General features: G+C 42.9%; 1 protein-coding gene across 3 annotated transcripts; it reads right to left on the bottom strand.

Annotated features, from left to right (window-relative positions):
* Positions 1–166: 166 nt before the first annotated feature.
* LOC141743991 (C-type lectin domain family 5 member A-like) lies at positions 167–14,496 on the bottom strand. 3 transcript variants are annotated; one of them, XM_074589118.1, is made up of 8 exons: positions 14,182–14,496; positions 9,211–9,300; positions 4,452–4,517; positions 3,641–3,694; positions 3,395–3,537; positions 2,613–2,722; positions 1,835–2,001; positions 167–1,697 (listed from the first exon to the last, which is right to left on the bottom strand). In XM_074589118.1, exons 1-7 carry the CDS (start codon positions 14,261–14,263, stop codon positions 1,854–1,856), a joined length of 693 nt encoding a protein of 230 aa, XP_074445219.1. In that variant the 5' UTR covers positions 14,264–14,496; the 3' UTR covers positions 167–1,697; positions 1,835–1,853. The 3 variants fall into 3 exon arrangements, with proteins under 3 accessions (XP_074445219.1, XP_074445209.1, XP_074445230.1); XM_074589108.1 differs by having other exon boundaries at positions 167–2,001; XM_074589129.1 differs by lacking the exon at positions 9,211–9,300 and having other exon boundaries at positions 167–2,001; positions 14,182–14,335.
* Between the last annotated feature and the right edge of the window lie 3,200 nt (positions 14,497–17,696).

Here is a 17,696-nt window from a genome sequence, read left to right on the forward strand (position 1 = left end):
CATTGAGGTTATTCTGTCACAGCTATTATTAAATTGTTAAAGGAGAAATCACTGCCTGAGCATTCACACACCGTTCATGGTGTCGCACACACACACATTTACTCTTGGACGTGCTTCGTCTTTCTTCAGGCTCGGCGATAGGTTTCCTGCATCAGAGTCTCAGGCGTTATATTTTATAAAATAATGAATTTAATTGAAAGGTACAGCAGCAAGGACAGCGTGGGCTGGGTGCCTCCAAAGAGAGGGACCCCGAGCAAAGAAATCCCAGGCAATGATACTCTTGTGATCTATACACCGTCGCCTCACACGCCCTTCACACGCTGTCCACGCATCTTTTAGTCCAATGGTGCTTCTTGGTCTGGGGTCTTCTGACATCTAATTGGAGTCCTTTTCTGTGTCCAGGCAGGCAGACTCTTATCTTGTTGATTTGCAGTTTCAGCCAAGGCTTGGAGCCTCTGTACCTTCTGGTTCACATTCCTTGGGCATCTGCACTCGCTGGCAGAACATGGAGAACTGAAGAGTCCCAAACGTGGGAAAAACACTACCAAAACATCAGTGTGGTATCAAAACGCTTCTCATACTAAAAGACTAAACACGGCACTCTACCAGCTGGTGGGAAAACTACTAAGACAAATAACTCTATCACAGCCTAAAGCCTTCACCAAATTTAGCCACTCCTGTTAAGTAAAGCTAAGCAAACTGCTTAAATCACACCATATTAACACCACACAACCCTAAGTAATTTATCCTAAGTAAAACTTACTTATTTATGCTAAACAGCTCATATCCCTCAACAGCTCCTCCCTTTGTTTTCTTTAAGCATCCCTGCTAACATGCTAAACAAAGTTCGTGAAGCCTTTCCAGTTGCCCGATCATTCTCCCCAGTTTTACATATAAGATGATTATCAGCCACAACTACAACAGGGACAGACTTAATAAGATTACTGTCGGGAAGCCAGGTCCCTCTATTTTATGTAGATTTTTTCTTGTTCTCATTTTACTGCTGTTCCACCACTCTGGATCATCCATTCTCTGTAATGTCATACTTAGCCGTGCTGTAGCAGCCATCAACATCAACAGTACCGAGAGTAGAAAAACAATCCACTTCCTCCCTGTTGATTTTCAGGAAGCTGCCATCTGTCGGCTGCTTGGGCTATCCACCGCTTGCTTGCCATGGGAATGGCGTATCCAATTTTCTTTCCCTAACACTTCAGCAGCAAAAGAAGAACACAATAAAACAGTGCATGGTCCCTCCCATTTGGGTTCCAATTTTGATTTGGGGGAATTTCTTACTTTGTTCTTTGGTGATTACAGGTCAGTGGGGAACTACAAGTATGTTTCAAAAGAGCCTTGATGAATGAGGGCAGTGAGAAGCATTGCTCATCTGAGGGACATCGAAATGTGCTTTTAAGTCAGAATGAGGGAGTTTTTCCATTATGATTCCATTATCACTACCCATAGCCACAACATTCTGAGAGAAATTCTATGATTAAGCAAAACTTTTTTTTTTCCCAAAGAGAAAGCATGACACCTCTGTCACTTCATCAAGGAGTTCACAGAGCTTTCTCCATCCAGCAGAGGAAGAAGAGAGCCATGAATGATGCCATTTTCAGTAGGATGAGCAAGTCACGCAGACTCCTAATGTGTGGAAATGCAGGCTCCTCTAGAGGGGGATTCATGCAGTCTCCGACACCCACCTGGGGAAAGAACATGCTAAGCTTGGCAAGGTGTCTAGAGGGAGCCTGTGAGACCCTTTGACTAGATTTTTAGACGGCTAAAGATAAAGGAGAGAAATCCCATCTGCCGTTCCTGCAGGAAGCTGGGGATGACCTGCCTGCCTGGAACTATTGGGTTCAGTTCTCCTTCTGCTCTTCTAAAAGATTTGCAGCTTTCTCACACATATTTTGTGTTGTCGAGGATCCACCACAAGGTGCAGTTTCTACTTTTTCATGTCCAATGACAGTACAGAAATAGTCAGTAAAGTCTCCTTCTATATTAAACCTGAAAAGGGAGAGAAAGGCAGATTTAGTTGCCTTCCTAACTTATCTGGATGCAATGCAGTCACTATCACTTCCATGAAAGACACTGTGGCACCTGGCCTTGCTGCTAAATTATATTATTGTCATAATATGCGGGATTAGAAGCTGCCTTGTTGGAGTCTCCCTCCCATTCTTTAATTTTCTCCCCCTGACCCCAACAGAATTATATGGGCTAGGCTTTCCCTCCAGAGACCTTCCCCTTCTTTGGTAGCCTCCGTTCCGTGGTGCTGACATCACACTGTCTCTTGTCCCTCCATCCTATATCCTTTCTTTCCCCACTGAACTCCATCTAGTCAGATGCCTCCTTTCCCACCACAACTACAGCTGTGTCCTCTCTTGCCTTCCTGCTGTGACCTGCCTGTGGTCCCACTGGTGACTTGCAGGCTCCCTGGGATAGGGAGGACACAGGACAGCACAGGGATGTGCTGAAGCACCTGAATCTCAAGGAATCTGGTTGCTACAAATTGCAGGTCCTGATCTCTCTTGTACTCTCTGGTGTTGGTTCTTGATATTTATTTTTTTTCCTACTGTTTCCAGGTGTTACATGACAGTGACTTGCTGGAATAAGCTTACATGTCTGTGCTATGTTCCATGTTGTTAATCCACTTCCACTTCTTCTCACTCTCAGAGTATGTGAGACCAAGAAAGTAGTAATGGCTTTCTGATCGTAACATAAGGTAATCCTAGAAAGGAAATGAACAATGGGAATACATTGAAATTACGTTTTCTTCACCAGAGGTACACAGAAAGCTTAGTGCAAAATCCCCAGCTTTCTGTGGAAAGTACAGTGTGCATCCAGCCACACCATCTCTTTCCACAGCGTCAGAGGCTGAATTTTTCCATTTTTATTTGATCTCATCCCTCTTCCTGGGGCTTCTTAAGAATAGATTAAATAGAAAAATTACACAACTGTGATACCAATAAAGCTATACATTGTAATTCACCAGGCGTGACTTGATACCTGGAGACACTGTTCTATTCTGATTGTGATGGGAAAGCCCTTTCCGTTTTTGTCAAAGCAATGGATCTCACAAAGAAGTGTCTGTTCGACTTGCTTGGTCTTGGTTTGTGTGCTAAATCTCTTGAAAACATAAGTTAGCTGGGCAGACACTTTGCTCTTCCCATGGGAGCATGCTTGCAGAGAGAAGCTTCTGGATGGAGGACTTCAACCACCAAGATGCGTCTTACTGTGAAGGTGTTTGGTACCATCCAGAGGGGCCTGGTGTATAGGGGGCTAGCAGTAGATTATGGACCCGCAGAGACATCTAACATGAGAAGACACAAGTGTAACCCGTCAGCCCTTTGGCATACAGGTCAGGCAACCCTAGAAGCAGCCCCCTGAGTTCAGATCTCACCAGTTCATCCTTGGTGTCAATGACCACCAGGTCTGAATTCATGTCAGTACATTTTTTACGGGAGGCATTCCAGTCTTTGATTTCCTGCGTTTGAAAGAAGAAGTAGCATTTTTCCCCATGTTTTTCCCAGTTTCGGGGGCAGCCTGCAGGAGGGGAGAAGAGGTGTGGAAAAATCCATGTTCACACAAACAAAAGGACGCCATTACAAAAGAAAGGTAAGAGAGGAAGTCACAGCCAGAAAAGTACCTGTGCGTTTCTGCTTGTCGTTTTCACCCGACCACTGGGGATGCGTGCCAGTCTCTGTAGAAAATACCAGTCCAAGAGTCACTAAGCATGAATCACAGAAGTGGAATCACAGATAACATTATCCAGTCTTTTAAATCCTTGCTCAGGAGATAAAGAGAAATGGTCAGAGCAAAAAGCAGTTTTCAGTTTGCAAACCTCTGATTTGCCTGCTGCAAAATATGGTAAAAGTGCTGCTACTGAATGAAAAAACATTTCTCTCCGTTGCCAGGGAGGGTACTGGAAGGAACAGAGAATGGGACCTGGGAAGCGAGGTAGGGACTGCGTGATACAGTTTTGTTGGTTTTCCAGCAGCTCGTAAACAGCAAAAGGGAATTGCACTTAGTTAAAAGGCTAAGAATGGAGGGGGTTTTGGAAAGCAGTGTATGTACTTTGATCCATCATGCTCACTACAGTGCTGTGATACCAAAGGGATTGTTATATTCATGTCTGTTCATATACCCATGGGCTCTTCTGCGCTAGCGTGAGAGAGTAATCAGTTGTTCCCTCTGAAACAGTAATGCAGTGCTGCCCAAGCACTACTTTTAAGGAAGGTGAAAATGCGAAATGTCTCTGGCCTTGAGAGCTCGTCCTGTGACTGTACGGGATAAGGTTATTTATTCCTGAGATGTCAGATTGTTTCTTTGTTTGTTTGTTTTTCTTCTGAACAAAATCTAGACACTCTCCCTTCCCCCCACACCCCACCCCCCTTCTCTTAAAAGGCAATCCATCAGGCTTCTGGACACTGTCTTTTGAATGACAGAGGATTACCGACCTCGTGCATCTTCAGAGTTGTTGGAGAACGCTTTTGAGTCAGCTGGGCTGCTTGCCGTCGAACGGTCTGGAAAGAAGAGTAGAATTTCTGCTTTGAATGTCTGACCATTTTGCCACACATGGTCATAGCTCTTCTGGACCTCTTTGACCCCCACCATCACCCCACACAGAATGCCTACTCCTCTCATTTTTGTCCCTCTATTGAAAAAACTCCAAAACTGTAGTACCATATGATTTGCTCCATAACCAGATTTGCAAAGAACCTAATGCTGGAACTTAACAAAAAAAAACCAGAATAGCAGTAAATGCACAGTATGTCCAGTATATGTAGAGGATTTGTATGGTATTTGTACAGTATGTACTCTATAATGTGGAGTATACAAGTAACTATAGCAATAAGAAATAAGAGCCATCTTTGAGAGATCAGTGCTCAAGCCAATCTGTTCTTGGTTAAGCATGCTGCCGCACAGCTTGGAGCTGCAGTCCCAGTCTGCTCCTACTCCAGACAGCTGGGATGAGATATTCAGGCAGAGCACAGCTGTGCCCCAGCTGGAAGCTGGTCTAACAGTGTTGCTTCCCCAGAGCAAAGTGAGACAATGGTGTTCATTCGAGGTTTTAAAGCAGATACCCAGGCTGAAATAGCCTTGATTTTCCTCTTTCTTCTGACACAGCGCTTGTGAGGGATTTGTGCTTCACAGGAGGCTTCTGACTCCCATAAAAAGGGAGCCTGGAGGGAGGCCTACAACTTCCTTTTTGTCATCTGATGACAAGCTAGACTGCATGAATTTATCACAGAGGAATAGGGAAAGAAAATTTTTGAGAGGGTGAAGAAAATAGCTGACGTCTCAGATGAACTAAACTTAGTTTACTGGAGAAGCTTATGTGATTTGTGTGTGTTTTTCCTATCTTCTCAGGGCTTTGGTTTTATCAGTTTAGAAACTGTTCACGGATCACTCACAGTTAGGCTAAAGGAGGATGATGTTGATCCAGATGGCTCTGTGTAGCAGTGAGGAGGAAGGGATGAATAATAAGAGTAAAGAAACATTAAACTAAAAGTTGTAGGGTTAGAATTCTTATACTTGAAACCAACTTAGATAAATTCCTTGTAAAGCAGAATATATAAGTTCTGAGAAAGAACTTATATATATAAGTTCTTATATATATATATATAAAAGATCTGAGAAAGTTGTACCAGAACAGCACGGAGCATGAAAGAACTGACATCTCTGCAGACTTCATACCAGAGGCAAACGGTAAAAGAAACAGAATATGAAAGGAAGAACTTTGCTTACAAGCAGTAAGCTCAAAAATAAGATGAGGGAAAAGAAGTGGAGTGGCAGTTAAATTGGATGACACCTCGTCTCTTCTGGACATTGCAAGTTGGTAGTGAAAGGATGACGTACTAGCCCAGAGCATCCAAACTGCAGTTGTCAACAAGGAAGGTGACAATCCTGAGCTCTTATGTGGGGTAGCACCACTTGCCTTGTACCTATGCATCCTTACAGATGCAAGACCCTATAGGGCAGTAGGAACGATACTTTGGAAGGGGCTCATCCCACCAGAGTGTAGCCATAACTGTGCTGACACAAAGTGACTATTGAGTTTGAAAGATGAGCACCTCTGCTACAGAGAATCCTTTTTTTGCCTTGTACCCACCTCTGGCAAAAAAAAAGAATTGTTATTTTAACATAAATGTAGCTCCATGATCTTGCCAGGCTCAGAGGTGAAACTGACCAGCCTGTATTTCACCGGCTCTTCCCTTTTTCAGTTTTTGAAAATGAATGTTATATTTCCCCTTTCCAGTCAGCAGGAACTTTACCGGACTGCCACAGCTTCTCAAGTATGATGGATGATGGCTTAGCAAGTTCATCCACCTGTTTCCTCGGCACCTGCAGATGCATCTCATCCAGTCCCATGGATTTGTGCACCTTGAGGTTCCTCAGATGGTCTCAAGCTTCATCATCTTCTACGGTGGCCAGTACCTCGTTCTCCCTGTCCTTGCCTTTGCCTTCTGTGACTTGGACGTTGTGGATAGACCACTTACCAGTGAAGACTGAGGCAAAAAGTCATTGAGTACCTCAGCCTTCTCCATTTTCCTGGGTAACCAGGTCTCCTGTTTCTTTCTGGAGAGGGCCCACGTTGTCCCTTGTCTTCCTTTCATCACTGATGTACCTGTAGAAGCTTTTCTTGTTGCCCTTGACGTCCCTGGCCAGATTTACTTCTGTCAGGGCTTTAGACTTCCTCTTTGTTGGGGTGTATTGCTCCTGAGATTGGAGGAGCTGATCCCTGAATATTAACCAGCTTTCCTGGGCCCCTCTTCCCTCTGGGTCTTCTTCCCATGCCAATCATGTACCTGAAGAGGCCTCTGTCCTTCCTAAAGAGCCTGTATCCTTCCATTCCAACACTCCAGTCACAGGAGCCATCCCACCACATCTCCGTGATGCCAGTAAGATCATAGCCCTGCAGGTGTGTGCACGTCTCTGTCTCCTCCTGATTATTCTCCATGCTACGGGCATTTGCATAGAGGCAGGACCATTTCATTTCAGAAGATGAAGAAGCTGGGTTTTGCATATAGCCTGAGCCTGTGGGTGGAAGCTTGAAGTACTGCTCATAAAGGTACCCTGAAGTCCTTAGTGTATAATAGTACCAAATACCGGTACTAAAACTACCTCACGTAATTCTAAAGCATGTATTTCTGTGAAAAATTAGAAATGAACGCATTGTGTGAATGCATTACAAAAATGAACAGCACCCTCCTGATTCTCCTACTGGATGGAAATCAATTTACAGCACGGAAATGGTGGCTCAAGATTTCCTCCTGGAATATTGCCACCTTGAACTCTGATATCCGCCTGAGAGATTCAGAGAGCAGCACTAGTGAAAACGGCTGAAAGGCACCAAAACCTAACAAAGCAAGAATTCTTTTGTAATTGGAGCAACTTAGCACTGAATTTTATGGTGCTTTAGTCATATGCTAACTGGGAACACCAAGGTTTTCTTTGCCTTTCACTGAATCCCTAGAGCAAGAAGAGAAAATGAAACAGAAAAATCAGTTTGAAATGGTATGTTTTTCATGCATGCATTAGTATGCATTTATCTTGAGGCTGGATATCAGCTCCCGGTTTCAGAAAAGAGCACAATTTAATGCATAGGAAGGAGCATTTGAAACAAAGTCAGACTTGCCTGTTCTTGAAAGACCAGCTCAAGAACTGCAGGGACATTTTTTTACTTACTAGAAGATACATTTTCTCACAAGGAAACAGAAAATAGTATCAATGTACTATAAAAATCTTAAAAATTTCTGGTTGGGTTCCACTGGGTACAATTGTTGTCATTTTTGTGAACGCAAGTGGAAAATGCCTTCTGGCCTGCAGAGCTCTTGTATGATGGAGCAATATCAAGAGGTGACAGTTTAGCTCATTTAAGGAAGCTGTTTGTCAGCAGTGGTATCTTTGGCAAAACAAAACCACACGGAAAACTCATATAAAATTAAAACCTAGAAATCAAACAGTAAAAATGGCAACAGTTAACATCTGGAGTACAAGTGAAAACTGTATGCTATTGACATTCAAAATTAATTTGATCTAGATCTCAATTTTCTTAGGAGCATTTTTTCGGTTCACTGAGGCAGTACTGAAACCAACAAAGTACCTGTAACTGAAGCAGCCCTGAATCAAAGTCTGATGACTCCTCATTCAACTCCGGATTTAAAGCTCTATTAAACGCTGGTAATTTCACCTTGTTATGTTGTGCTGGCTTAGGTTTTGGGGTTTTTTTCAATTTTTCCCTTCCTGCCGTGTTTTACATTTATAAAGGCCAGAGCACCATCAGGCATCTGTTCTTTATCCTCTGCCCTGAGAAAGAAAAAAACACTGACTTCCCCCAACCATGGAATTTTTTAAGTTCCATGGATCAAAGGTTTCAGCATGTCCTCACAAAGAGTTTCTCCGTGTGCATCTCTGAGTAGGTGGCAACCTCTGGGACTTGGTGCGATTGATAGTGGAAGCCTCCTAAGCTTGCTGAGCTATTAAAGGACGAAAAGAAACATGCAACCACGCATGAATTTTAAAAATGATTCCTTGAAAATATTCAAAGGAAAGCACCACATGGCTCTCGGAAAATTTGTTGTTTCTTTTTTTTTTTTCCCCAATGGTTATCTCCATTTGTTTGAGCTTTCTTGCTAAAGAAAACTTTATATCTTTTTATGTAGTTGAAAGATTCTTATGGACTCAGTGATATACATGGAGAGAGACCTACTACTCGGCTTTTATTTGAGTAAAGTGCAAACAACTTCCTTTAAGTTGTGACTTAGCTACCTCTACCTCTTTGCTAAGCCACCTCTTAGCTACTTGAGCTTTTATTAATATTTGGTGAAAGATTTTTGGTGTTATGGATATCTTGGTGACATGATAGAAGATCATGGCTTTGAAATATTTTCATGGATAGCAAACATAATACTCATAGGCATTGTCTAATCTTGACTTGTTTCTTCAAAACATTTGTATAATAAATTACTTACTGTTTGAACATTGTCATTTTTTTAATTGGGCTTGGGCTTTTTTTCTTTTGGAATTTTAAACTTTCAAGCCACTCGACTCTTACAGGTTTCCTCTTACAGCCACAGCTGGCTAAAAACTCCTGTCCCTTGCCTTCAAACCAGCCTTCTGCTGCTACTGGTTTTGGATGTCATGATTTAGATGTCAGTGCGTGGGGGAGAGTCACAAACTAATTACAGTTATTACATTTTTAGCAGGACTTACACATGAGTATCAGACACACTGCCATGATGAGTAGGAGAATTATCACAGCAACAAATACAGCGACACGTGTTCTGGAGGAACAGCTTTTACCTACAGACAGACAGAAAAAATCAAGATTAGGGCAACAACTGGAAAAGGAACCCTTCATCTTCATTCACAGATGCCCTTTTCAGGCTCACACTGAGATTACTCTTTCAAGTTAAGCAAAGCCCTTCGGTGCTGTCCCTTCAGATGTTTGTTCTTGTGGTAGATATGCTGTGCACACACGGTTTTTTCCATCACAGATATTCACCATGAACCCTTCTGCCATTGCCTGGAATACTTTAGTAAATTCCACTGCACTTATTACTGGAGTAACATGCTCACTGGGATCCTTATCTCCCCTTCCAAAATTGTATGAAAGCAAAACCCAATCAACCTACCCGATAAAGGTCCTGGCTGGTTATACTTCTCAACAAAGCAGATTTTTCAGAGGAGCTGAACTGTCTCCTCTTTCTGTTTTGACTGTTCTTTATGGACTTTTGTTCAGGGGATCCTTGCAATATTCATTAGTCTGCCAACTCAGTGGGTAGCGGCCGGGTGCTATAGAGCACAAGCAGTCCCAAGAGGGGACAAACAGTGTGTTCGGTGGCTGACCGGACTCATCAGACACTGAATTAAAAGGTCAAGGAGAACTTTCCATCTCTTCCTGCTTCACGTATCGGCCAGAGTATTTACTTACCCTGTCTGCTGTCTTTGAAGTTTATGGTGCATTGCGGTTGGAATTACTGAAACGCCAAGAAGCTGTCACACCTAGTGTACTATTGAACTAGACTGATTTTAAACCAGATGAAGGCACTGAAGATGAACTCTGTGCTGTCAGGTTTTCTGCCTGAGGAGGTTTGGTCAGGAAACGGTTGCACCCCGAAAACATGTTGATGGCACTAACCAACAAATCCATTGGAAAGGTGCAAACCGTCTACCGAGACCCTAGTCCACGTGATTACCAACGAGACCGGGAAGGGTGGAGAGAAATTTCAGTGGCAAAATGGAATCATCTAGGAAGGAAGTTGGTGACCGGGAATCCTAAGGTGGCAAATCTGAAATGGTCCCAGTGCCCTGTGCAGGGCTGGAGGGAGAAATGAAAAGGCAGCATTTTAGCCCCTGTCTGAGAAGATGGGGTATGGATCTAGAATTCTGGTTCTTGAGGAATTTGGGACACATCTGGTGCAGTGTGTCCAACCACTCTGGAGGAACAGATTTCATTTTGACTGTAAGGGAGTCAAGATGATGGACATGACTTCTAGAAGGTTTTACGTAACTTTTGACAGTAGTAATAACCAGCTGGTAAGGGCTGATGGTTGTAAGTAACTCTTGAAATGAAGAAAGGGAAGCTGATAGAGGCTAAAGAGCAGTTTAGGGTGATATTGCCATTACATGTGACTTCAAAACCACTGTGTCCTCAGGAGAAGGAAAGGTCAGAGTGTAGAAACAGTCAAGCAGAAGATGGAAAACTGACTCTCATTTAAATAAAGCCTTAAGAAGCACATAACAGCTATAGAACACCTCATTGTACACATATCCTAGAGGTCTGAAAAATGAGATGGGAAAACCTGGAATGTCCCATCCTAGTCTAAAATAGTCAGATGTCAGGTACCTGAAAATGGGTGGCTTCTGCCATCTGGGATACCCCCAGGTATCAGGTAACTGCACAGACCTGGAAGTTGTTACACAGGACCTCCAAGAATCTGTGGCCTTCCCAATTTGCATACTGAAGCCAGACTGAACGTCCTGATGCTTCCCAGATGGCTCTGGACACCTGTGGTTGGGTAAGTGAACAGCATCCCAGTATGCTATGTGTGTGAGGAAGTGGTTAAAAGGAAGAGAGGCATCATAGTACTAGAACAAATAAGGAAAAATAGAGCACTAACAGGTAAAAGAGGGGAACTACAGGCAGGAGAGGGCGCTTATTAAAAAGAAGCTAAAAAGGGCTGCTATGAGAGAATGAAATCCTTACAGGCAGACCATATATTATTGAAGGACAACAAGACATATGGCCCAAATAAAAAAATGGACATACCAACAACTTCCAAGAGTTGTTTCACACCAGGTGTGAGACAGCTGGATTACTAATGCTGTTTTGTAATCCTACTCTTAAAGATATCTTTGCATTCGGGGACTAGAAGGTAACAGATCTAGTGGCAATTAAAAATAAAAAAATAAAAAAGTTCTAGAGGAGGTCTGTGAACTTCAAGTCTTCTGTCCTGACCACACAGTCACAGTCCTTTAGGTTGGAAATGACCTTTCCAGATCACCAAGTCCAACTTCCTTGCTCAAGCAGCATCAGCTAGAGCAGGTTGTCCTGGACCACATACACTCAGGGTTTGAATATCTCCTAGGATGAGGACTCTACAACCTCAGCTTTAGAAATTATTCAGAAGGAAAATGAACAAAAATCAGGGATGTTTTGTCAGCTGCATGGTTTTATAAATCCATGATTCGCCTCTGCCTTCAATGGTGCATGCAGGTGCATGAGAAATGATAAACACATGACAGCAACTGATTTATAGGACTGTGTTTAACTATGCCCGAATAATATTTTTGTCCATTGCAGTCACACCTTGCTACAGAACTTGCTCCAGGCAGATAGTAACAGAGGAGACACGGGCACATGCACACGCACACGCATTTTAAATCTAAACAGAAGTGGAGAAAACTATCTAAGGTTGTCTGCTTACCTTATTCAATTCACATCCACACGAGTGCTGTGAATGACTACAACGTCAAAGCAAATCTGAAAACTGCAGATCATGCTAAACTTGAAGGGGGTAACTAGTCGATGAGGAGATGGTGAAAAAAGTGAAAACTATTCTAACATCTGCAGATAATAAATGCAAACGAGTATTGAAGAAAGCATGTGGCGAAGGAAGGAAGGAAGGAAGGAAGGAAGGAAGGAAGGAAGGAAGGAAGGAAGGAAGGAAGGAAGGAAGGAAGGAAGGAAGGAAGGAAGGAAGGAAGGAAGGAAGGAAGGAAGGGCAGGACAGATAAAAAGTGAGTAGAAAGTAAGAAATACGATGTTGCAATTTTATGAACCATTCAAAGTCATCCTGATGTACAGCACTGAGCCCGTTTGTTTGTATCACCTACAGAGTTAACGTCTTCTATGAGTTTAAGTGCCGCCTTCTGGCTTATGGACTTAATTTCATTCCTCTGTGAATACTCATTTGATCCAGGGAATCCACTATCAAACAGAAAATAGCAAACTGCAGGAAAAAGAAAAGAACACAGAAGCCAGTGTTTGAACTCTTTTTTTGTAAGAAATGTGTAATCCCTGGGAAATAGTATGCGTAAATAAAATGAAGACATGGAAGAAGAGAGTTGATGGAGGCTTTCCAGAAAGGCACAAGCAGAGAAACATAAAAATGGTATTAAAATTGTATGAAAACTATAAGTAGGAATGCATGGATTACATTATAAGAAAAATGAAACTTTTAATCAGGTGGCATCTATTGTGCAAGCCTGCCAATTTAGCCATGAAGTAATCCTCTGCAAGAGGTGGTAGGAACACTGTTTCTTGTAGCATTAGAGACTCCAGCCATCTGAAAATACTTGCCAAGGGATCACACTTTATACAAAAGACAAGCATAGGACGGCAAGAAATAGAGACTACTATTTCCGTCAAAGACATAGTAAGTTTTAAAAGAAGGGAAGAAAAAGGACAATGAAACACAAAGTGTATAAAGTCTGTTATTTTAAGATGCAATTTTATGTAGATGTAACAAAACCAGTGTGAATGTTTATGCAATAATTCTTAGTGCATTAAAGAAAGATAAATTTTGAGTTAGAATTTTGCAAAAGTCATTTATACTGAATCAAACTAGATCTGTCCATGAAACATTTTATGCATGATTTATTAAACAAGTAGTTTGTACAGACAAAGCCACGAGGTAAAATACCCAAAACAATGCCTACTATGTTCAGCTAGCAGAAACAGGCTACGTGCAAGACGGCTTCAAACAACAGAAACATTAAGCACTCAATATCCTGATCGGTTTGCAGCTGGAATTGGAGTCTGCTGCATGAGAACATGCCGGGTTCAGGATAAAATGACTGTGGAACAGTCTCCTAAATTGCTAGAAACTATTCGTAATGTCACACAAGAAACTCTCCCTCACACTTGCAACTTAACAAATGAAAAGTAGACCTTGTAACAATTCCCTTTTTTTTTGGCAGAAAACCTATATGGACACGCCACCTGCGCATTTTTCACAGCACTGGCCCCGGCATTTCCTTTGTCCTCTCTGGGGCTTTGGTGGTCCATGCGTAAAGGAATATGGAATATTAGTGGTTCAGTTTAAATAAAACTAATTGCTTAGAGTTAATTGCTTAGTGGTAGGCCTCGTTGGCATACTACTTATATAGAATTGACTTAGCAGAGGTAGCTAAAGTTCCTGAAGCCCTGGGCAGCAAGCTGCGAACTTTCATCTTGATAAGTTAAAGTTGTTTTGAACTTGTACTTAGTTACATAAAGCAAGGCCCTGAGACCGGTACAAACCAGGAGATAAGGAAGCTACTACCATCTGCAGAGGCTGCAAACCTACAAGATAAGAACAGTTAACGGCCTGCCCAGAGGCAGACAAAGAATCTAATGAGGAATAAGAAGACCCCAGACCATAAATTACCATTGGACCAAGGGGTGCACGCAAGTCACGTGAAGAGTGCGTGAAGGGCAGATGCATAGAGAGATTGTAAGGGTGTAATTGCTCAGGAATGTCTTTGTTCTGGGGCCCTCTCCGCAGGCACCCAGCTCGAGCGGTCCTTGCTGCTGTACTACTCAAATAAATTCTCTGGGGGAGGGAATTATTGCCTGAGACACTGCTATGGGAAACCTAGGGTGGAGAAAAACTTTTTTAACACACGACACTCACTCAAAAGATGTGGGAGGGAGGCTGAAGAGCACAAAGAAAGCTCAGTGCAGACTGAGCGACCTACCTTGGACATCAGTGACCTTCTGCAGCCTGGGCCTGGTTGGTTCGGTCACGTTCAAGTCAGCGTAAATGCGATTTTCTGACATTCTTGCTCCCCCTTCGTGTTTCCTCTCGCTGCTGTTTTTAAAATGGTACTCCGGACTGATAACAACTCATAGCTCCCGCCCCTCTCTAACCTTCAGGAGGAAGTTCTTTGCTCTTTCTTTGATACAGAAAATCCTGTATGAGAAGGGGAACCTACTTCTAATTGATCTTTTGATAGTAGCATGTTAAATGTAAGGTGGTGACCTTGATGTGGTCACCTTCGTCGGGAAGTGGTTCTGGCATTAGTAGTATTTTGAGTTTCAAATCATGACACCTAGCCCCGCCCTTCCTCCCTTTGTATTTGGAAAGGACTAGTTTTGTTACATGAAATGGGAAGAAACATAGAGAGCTTCAGAAGTCAGCACCAGGAAGCAGAGTGAAGCTCTCAGGGTGGACCCATGGCACATCATGGGGAGAGCCCTGCGGAGTCCAGAGGCAGCGCTCTCAAAAGCAGACATCTGAAAGCAGGACACATTTGCCCCGATCCATAGAGAAAGGTACGGAATGCTGCTGAAACAGGACCCTGCCGCTCTTTGGGGCTCTGTTATGTGCCTGTAGCTCTTCTAAAGCCGAACCGAGCTGGCGTGTTGAGTCCTGAGGAATGTGGGTTTTGTGCAGCTCAGAAACATGCTCTTCCCCTCGGTAGGTAACTTCTAATGGCCAATGGGGATTCATGAAGTGGGATTGGTCCCATCTGTTTTGGGGCCTCATTGCTCACTGCATCTTCCTGGGGACGGGAAGTGGAGGTGGAGGTGCTGATCTCCCAGTTATCCAGTGATAGAAAGCATGGGAATGGTTCAAAGCTGTGCCAGGGGACGTTAAGACCTGAAATTAGGAAGTATTTCTTTACTGAGAGGGTGGTCAAACAATGGCACAGGCTTCCTAGAGAGGTGGTTGATGCCCTATGACTGACACTGTTTAAGGGACATTTGGACAATGCCCTTAACAAAATGCTTTAACATCTGGGCAGCCCTGAAATGGTCAGGCAGTTGGACCATAGCTTCATCTCAGCCACGGACACCAAATCCAGCTTCCTCACTTATCCTGTGCCCAAGCTCTACAGACAAGGCACAGGCATCTTCAGCTTCCATGAAACAGGCCTCTGTGTTAGACAGAAATCCAGTATTAAGGAGAGAGGAAAAAGTACTAAAGCACAATAAGACAGGAAATGGACGAACATGTGCTCGGGAGCGATTGTGCTCAGTCCATGAAAGTGATACCTGCTTTACGGAGGTTCATTGGCATAAATAATGTGCTACTTGCAGGGCACAAAGTGTAGTTGAATCAAAATTCCTGGAGGAAAATGAAGATTTTTAAATTGATCTGACCTCTAATGCTGCAGCGGTGCGTACCCTATGTTCATTTATATACTGTGCTTTTTCTCCCGGAGAATAACTTTTGTGTCAATGCTTTTTTCGTTTTCAAGCTACACCCAAGTCCTGTACAGACCCTTCTGTGTTCCCAACTCTACCATCCGAAGTGCTCATTACTAATTCTTGTAAAATACTGGTGCAAGTTATTTTCTGGATATTGCGTTATCCTCCTGCTTGTCTGGTAAAATGCTGCATGTTTTAGACTCATTGCTCTTAGCAATTGTTATAGAACAGTTAAGGAGCAAAAAGGAAATATGGAATTTGCCTCTATGCTCCTTGCCATCTCCAGGTTGCCGTGTTTCAGCAGGGTTAGTCTGTGGGCTGCTTTTCCTTAATATCCTCCCTGGATCTCTCTGATACACAACTGAATTCAACAAGCATGACTCCTGCAATGGCTACCCTCGAGTCTTTGGTATAATTGCAAGTTTTTACAGTAAGTAATTTCTACCACAATCTAAAGCTTTTGTCCTAACTCGGTGTCCGTTTGAACTCATCTCCTTAAAGCGCCTCTCCCTAAAACTCTACTGCAATTTCCCTCAGAGCAAACCACCTCAGCTAGTTTTAAGCACTTCCACAGTCTCCATCTCTAGTAGATGAATCACTAGAAGTGAGACTTAACCTCTCAGTGTTTTAGTTCCAAATTAGCACCTAACTGCTTTGAACTCCAGACGGATTTCCCTTTGGTGACTTCATTGAGGTATTTTTATCTTAGGGCTGCTTCTTCTAGCAAACCATGCTGATTTCCCAAAAATCAAAAGTGAAAGCAAAAATGTGTTTCCAAAAAGATGATAAAAATATGGTACCTTCTCTAGAAAGATAAATACAAGCATAGCAACACCCACAAAGTCTGGAAGCCAAATAAAGGCCTAGCTTCATCGTTTTTCAGAGATGAACCCACAAGAAAGAAGGTTCACACATTTTCAGGCCTTCATAATGCTGGAAGTTTTAAAACTTTAGTCACACAGGCATAGCTACTCTACAGGCGCTCTGCTGGTCGGCTCACGAAGGAAGGAGAACATGCTCTCCAAGTAGGAGCTCCCTTATATCAGAGCTACATTGGGGAGTAATAATTGACCAACCTGCATCAAGAAAATACCACACCGAGACAAAATAGTTATAGCAATTGCAACATCATGTCCAAGCGCTGGCTTAGTTGTAGGAAGCCTTTGTACCGCTCACTTGCCCTCAGACTCTAGTCTGGGACCAGGAGGAGAAAGGGGGTCTGTGTGAAACTCCTACCAGTCAGGTCTCTGCCAAGCATTTCTGTTCATATCGAAGGGTCCCTTTCTTAACAAAGAAAGATGTAGGTGAGAGAGCAAAACTGGCCTTTGGAAAGCCAGCCAGTATCAGCAGGCACTTTTAGAAATGTTTGTTTTTTTTCCTTTTTTGATACATGGAGCAAACATGGGTGCATATAGCACCTATAGTTGAAGTCTCAGTTCAAGAATTCTGTTATTTCTAATGCTGAAATAAGGAAAAAAGCACATGCTTAGTCATGTTAAAAGTACATATACGGACAATTCACTGAAACTTTGTAGCACCTCCATCAACGAGGATCAGAAATTTGATAGGGAAATTACCCTTTTCCCTAAATACAGCCTCCCTATCCCAGTTGTGCTCGTGTCTGCCTGTATGTGCTCACTAGAGACTCAGCAGAGTCTGGTAACTTCCCCTCGAAAGATTCGGCATGTACTCTACATGCTCAAGCATAAGTTCCCAGGACTAGGAATAACAAACAAGCAAACCAACCCAAGGAAAACCGAACCAAGTAACCCAAAAAACCCTGTATAGATGAAACTTGCATTTCCTGTGTTGGAAATGATCCTTCTCTCCTCCCATGGTCCTCCTCCTCATCTAGTAGTTGATCTAGCAGAAAAGGAAACATTGGCGTTTTTTTCTTTTCAGAAGAAAAAGCTTTCTGAAAATGGAATGTGGGCAGAGCTTCATCAGCACAGAGTTTCAACCAAGGAAGCGTTTCATGGGGTTGATGTGCATATTTGTCACACACACATATTGTCTCTTCAGCATGTGCAGAGCCACTTACCTCTGTTAATGCTTGCAT

The sequence above is a fragment of the Larus michahellis genome, chromosome 1 (genome assembly GCF_964199755.1).
Source record: "Larus michahellis chromosome 1, bLarMic1.1, whole genome shotgun sequence".
Taxonomy (NCBI): Eukaryota; Metazoa; Chordata; class Aves; order Charadriiformes; family Laridae; genus Larus; species Larus michahellis.

Bases quoted from the DNA above. Each gene is read 5' to 3' on its own strand.
- LOC141743991 (XM_074589118.1), bottom strand. From the start codon at position 14,263: ATGTCAGAAAATCGCATTTACGCTGACTTGAACGTGACCGAACCAACC. The intron at 9,301-14,181 runs GTAGGTCGCTCA...GTCTGTCTGTAG, and splicing joins GAAGGTCACTGATGTCCAAG to GTAAAAGCTGTTCCTCCAGA. The intron at 3,695-4,451 runs GTCGGTAATCCT...TATTTTCTACAG, and splicing joins CAACTCTGAAGATGCACGAG to AGACTGGCACGCATCCCCAG.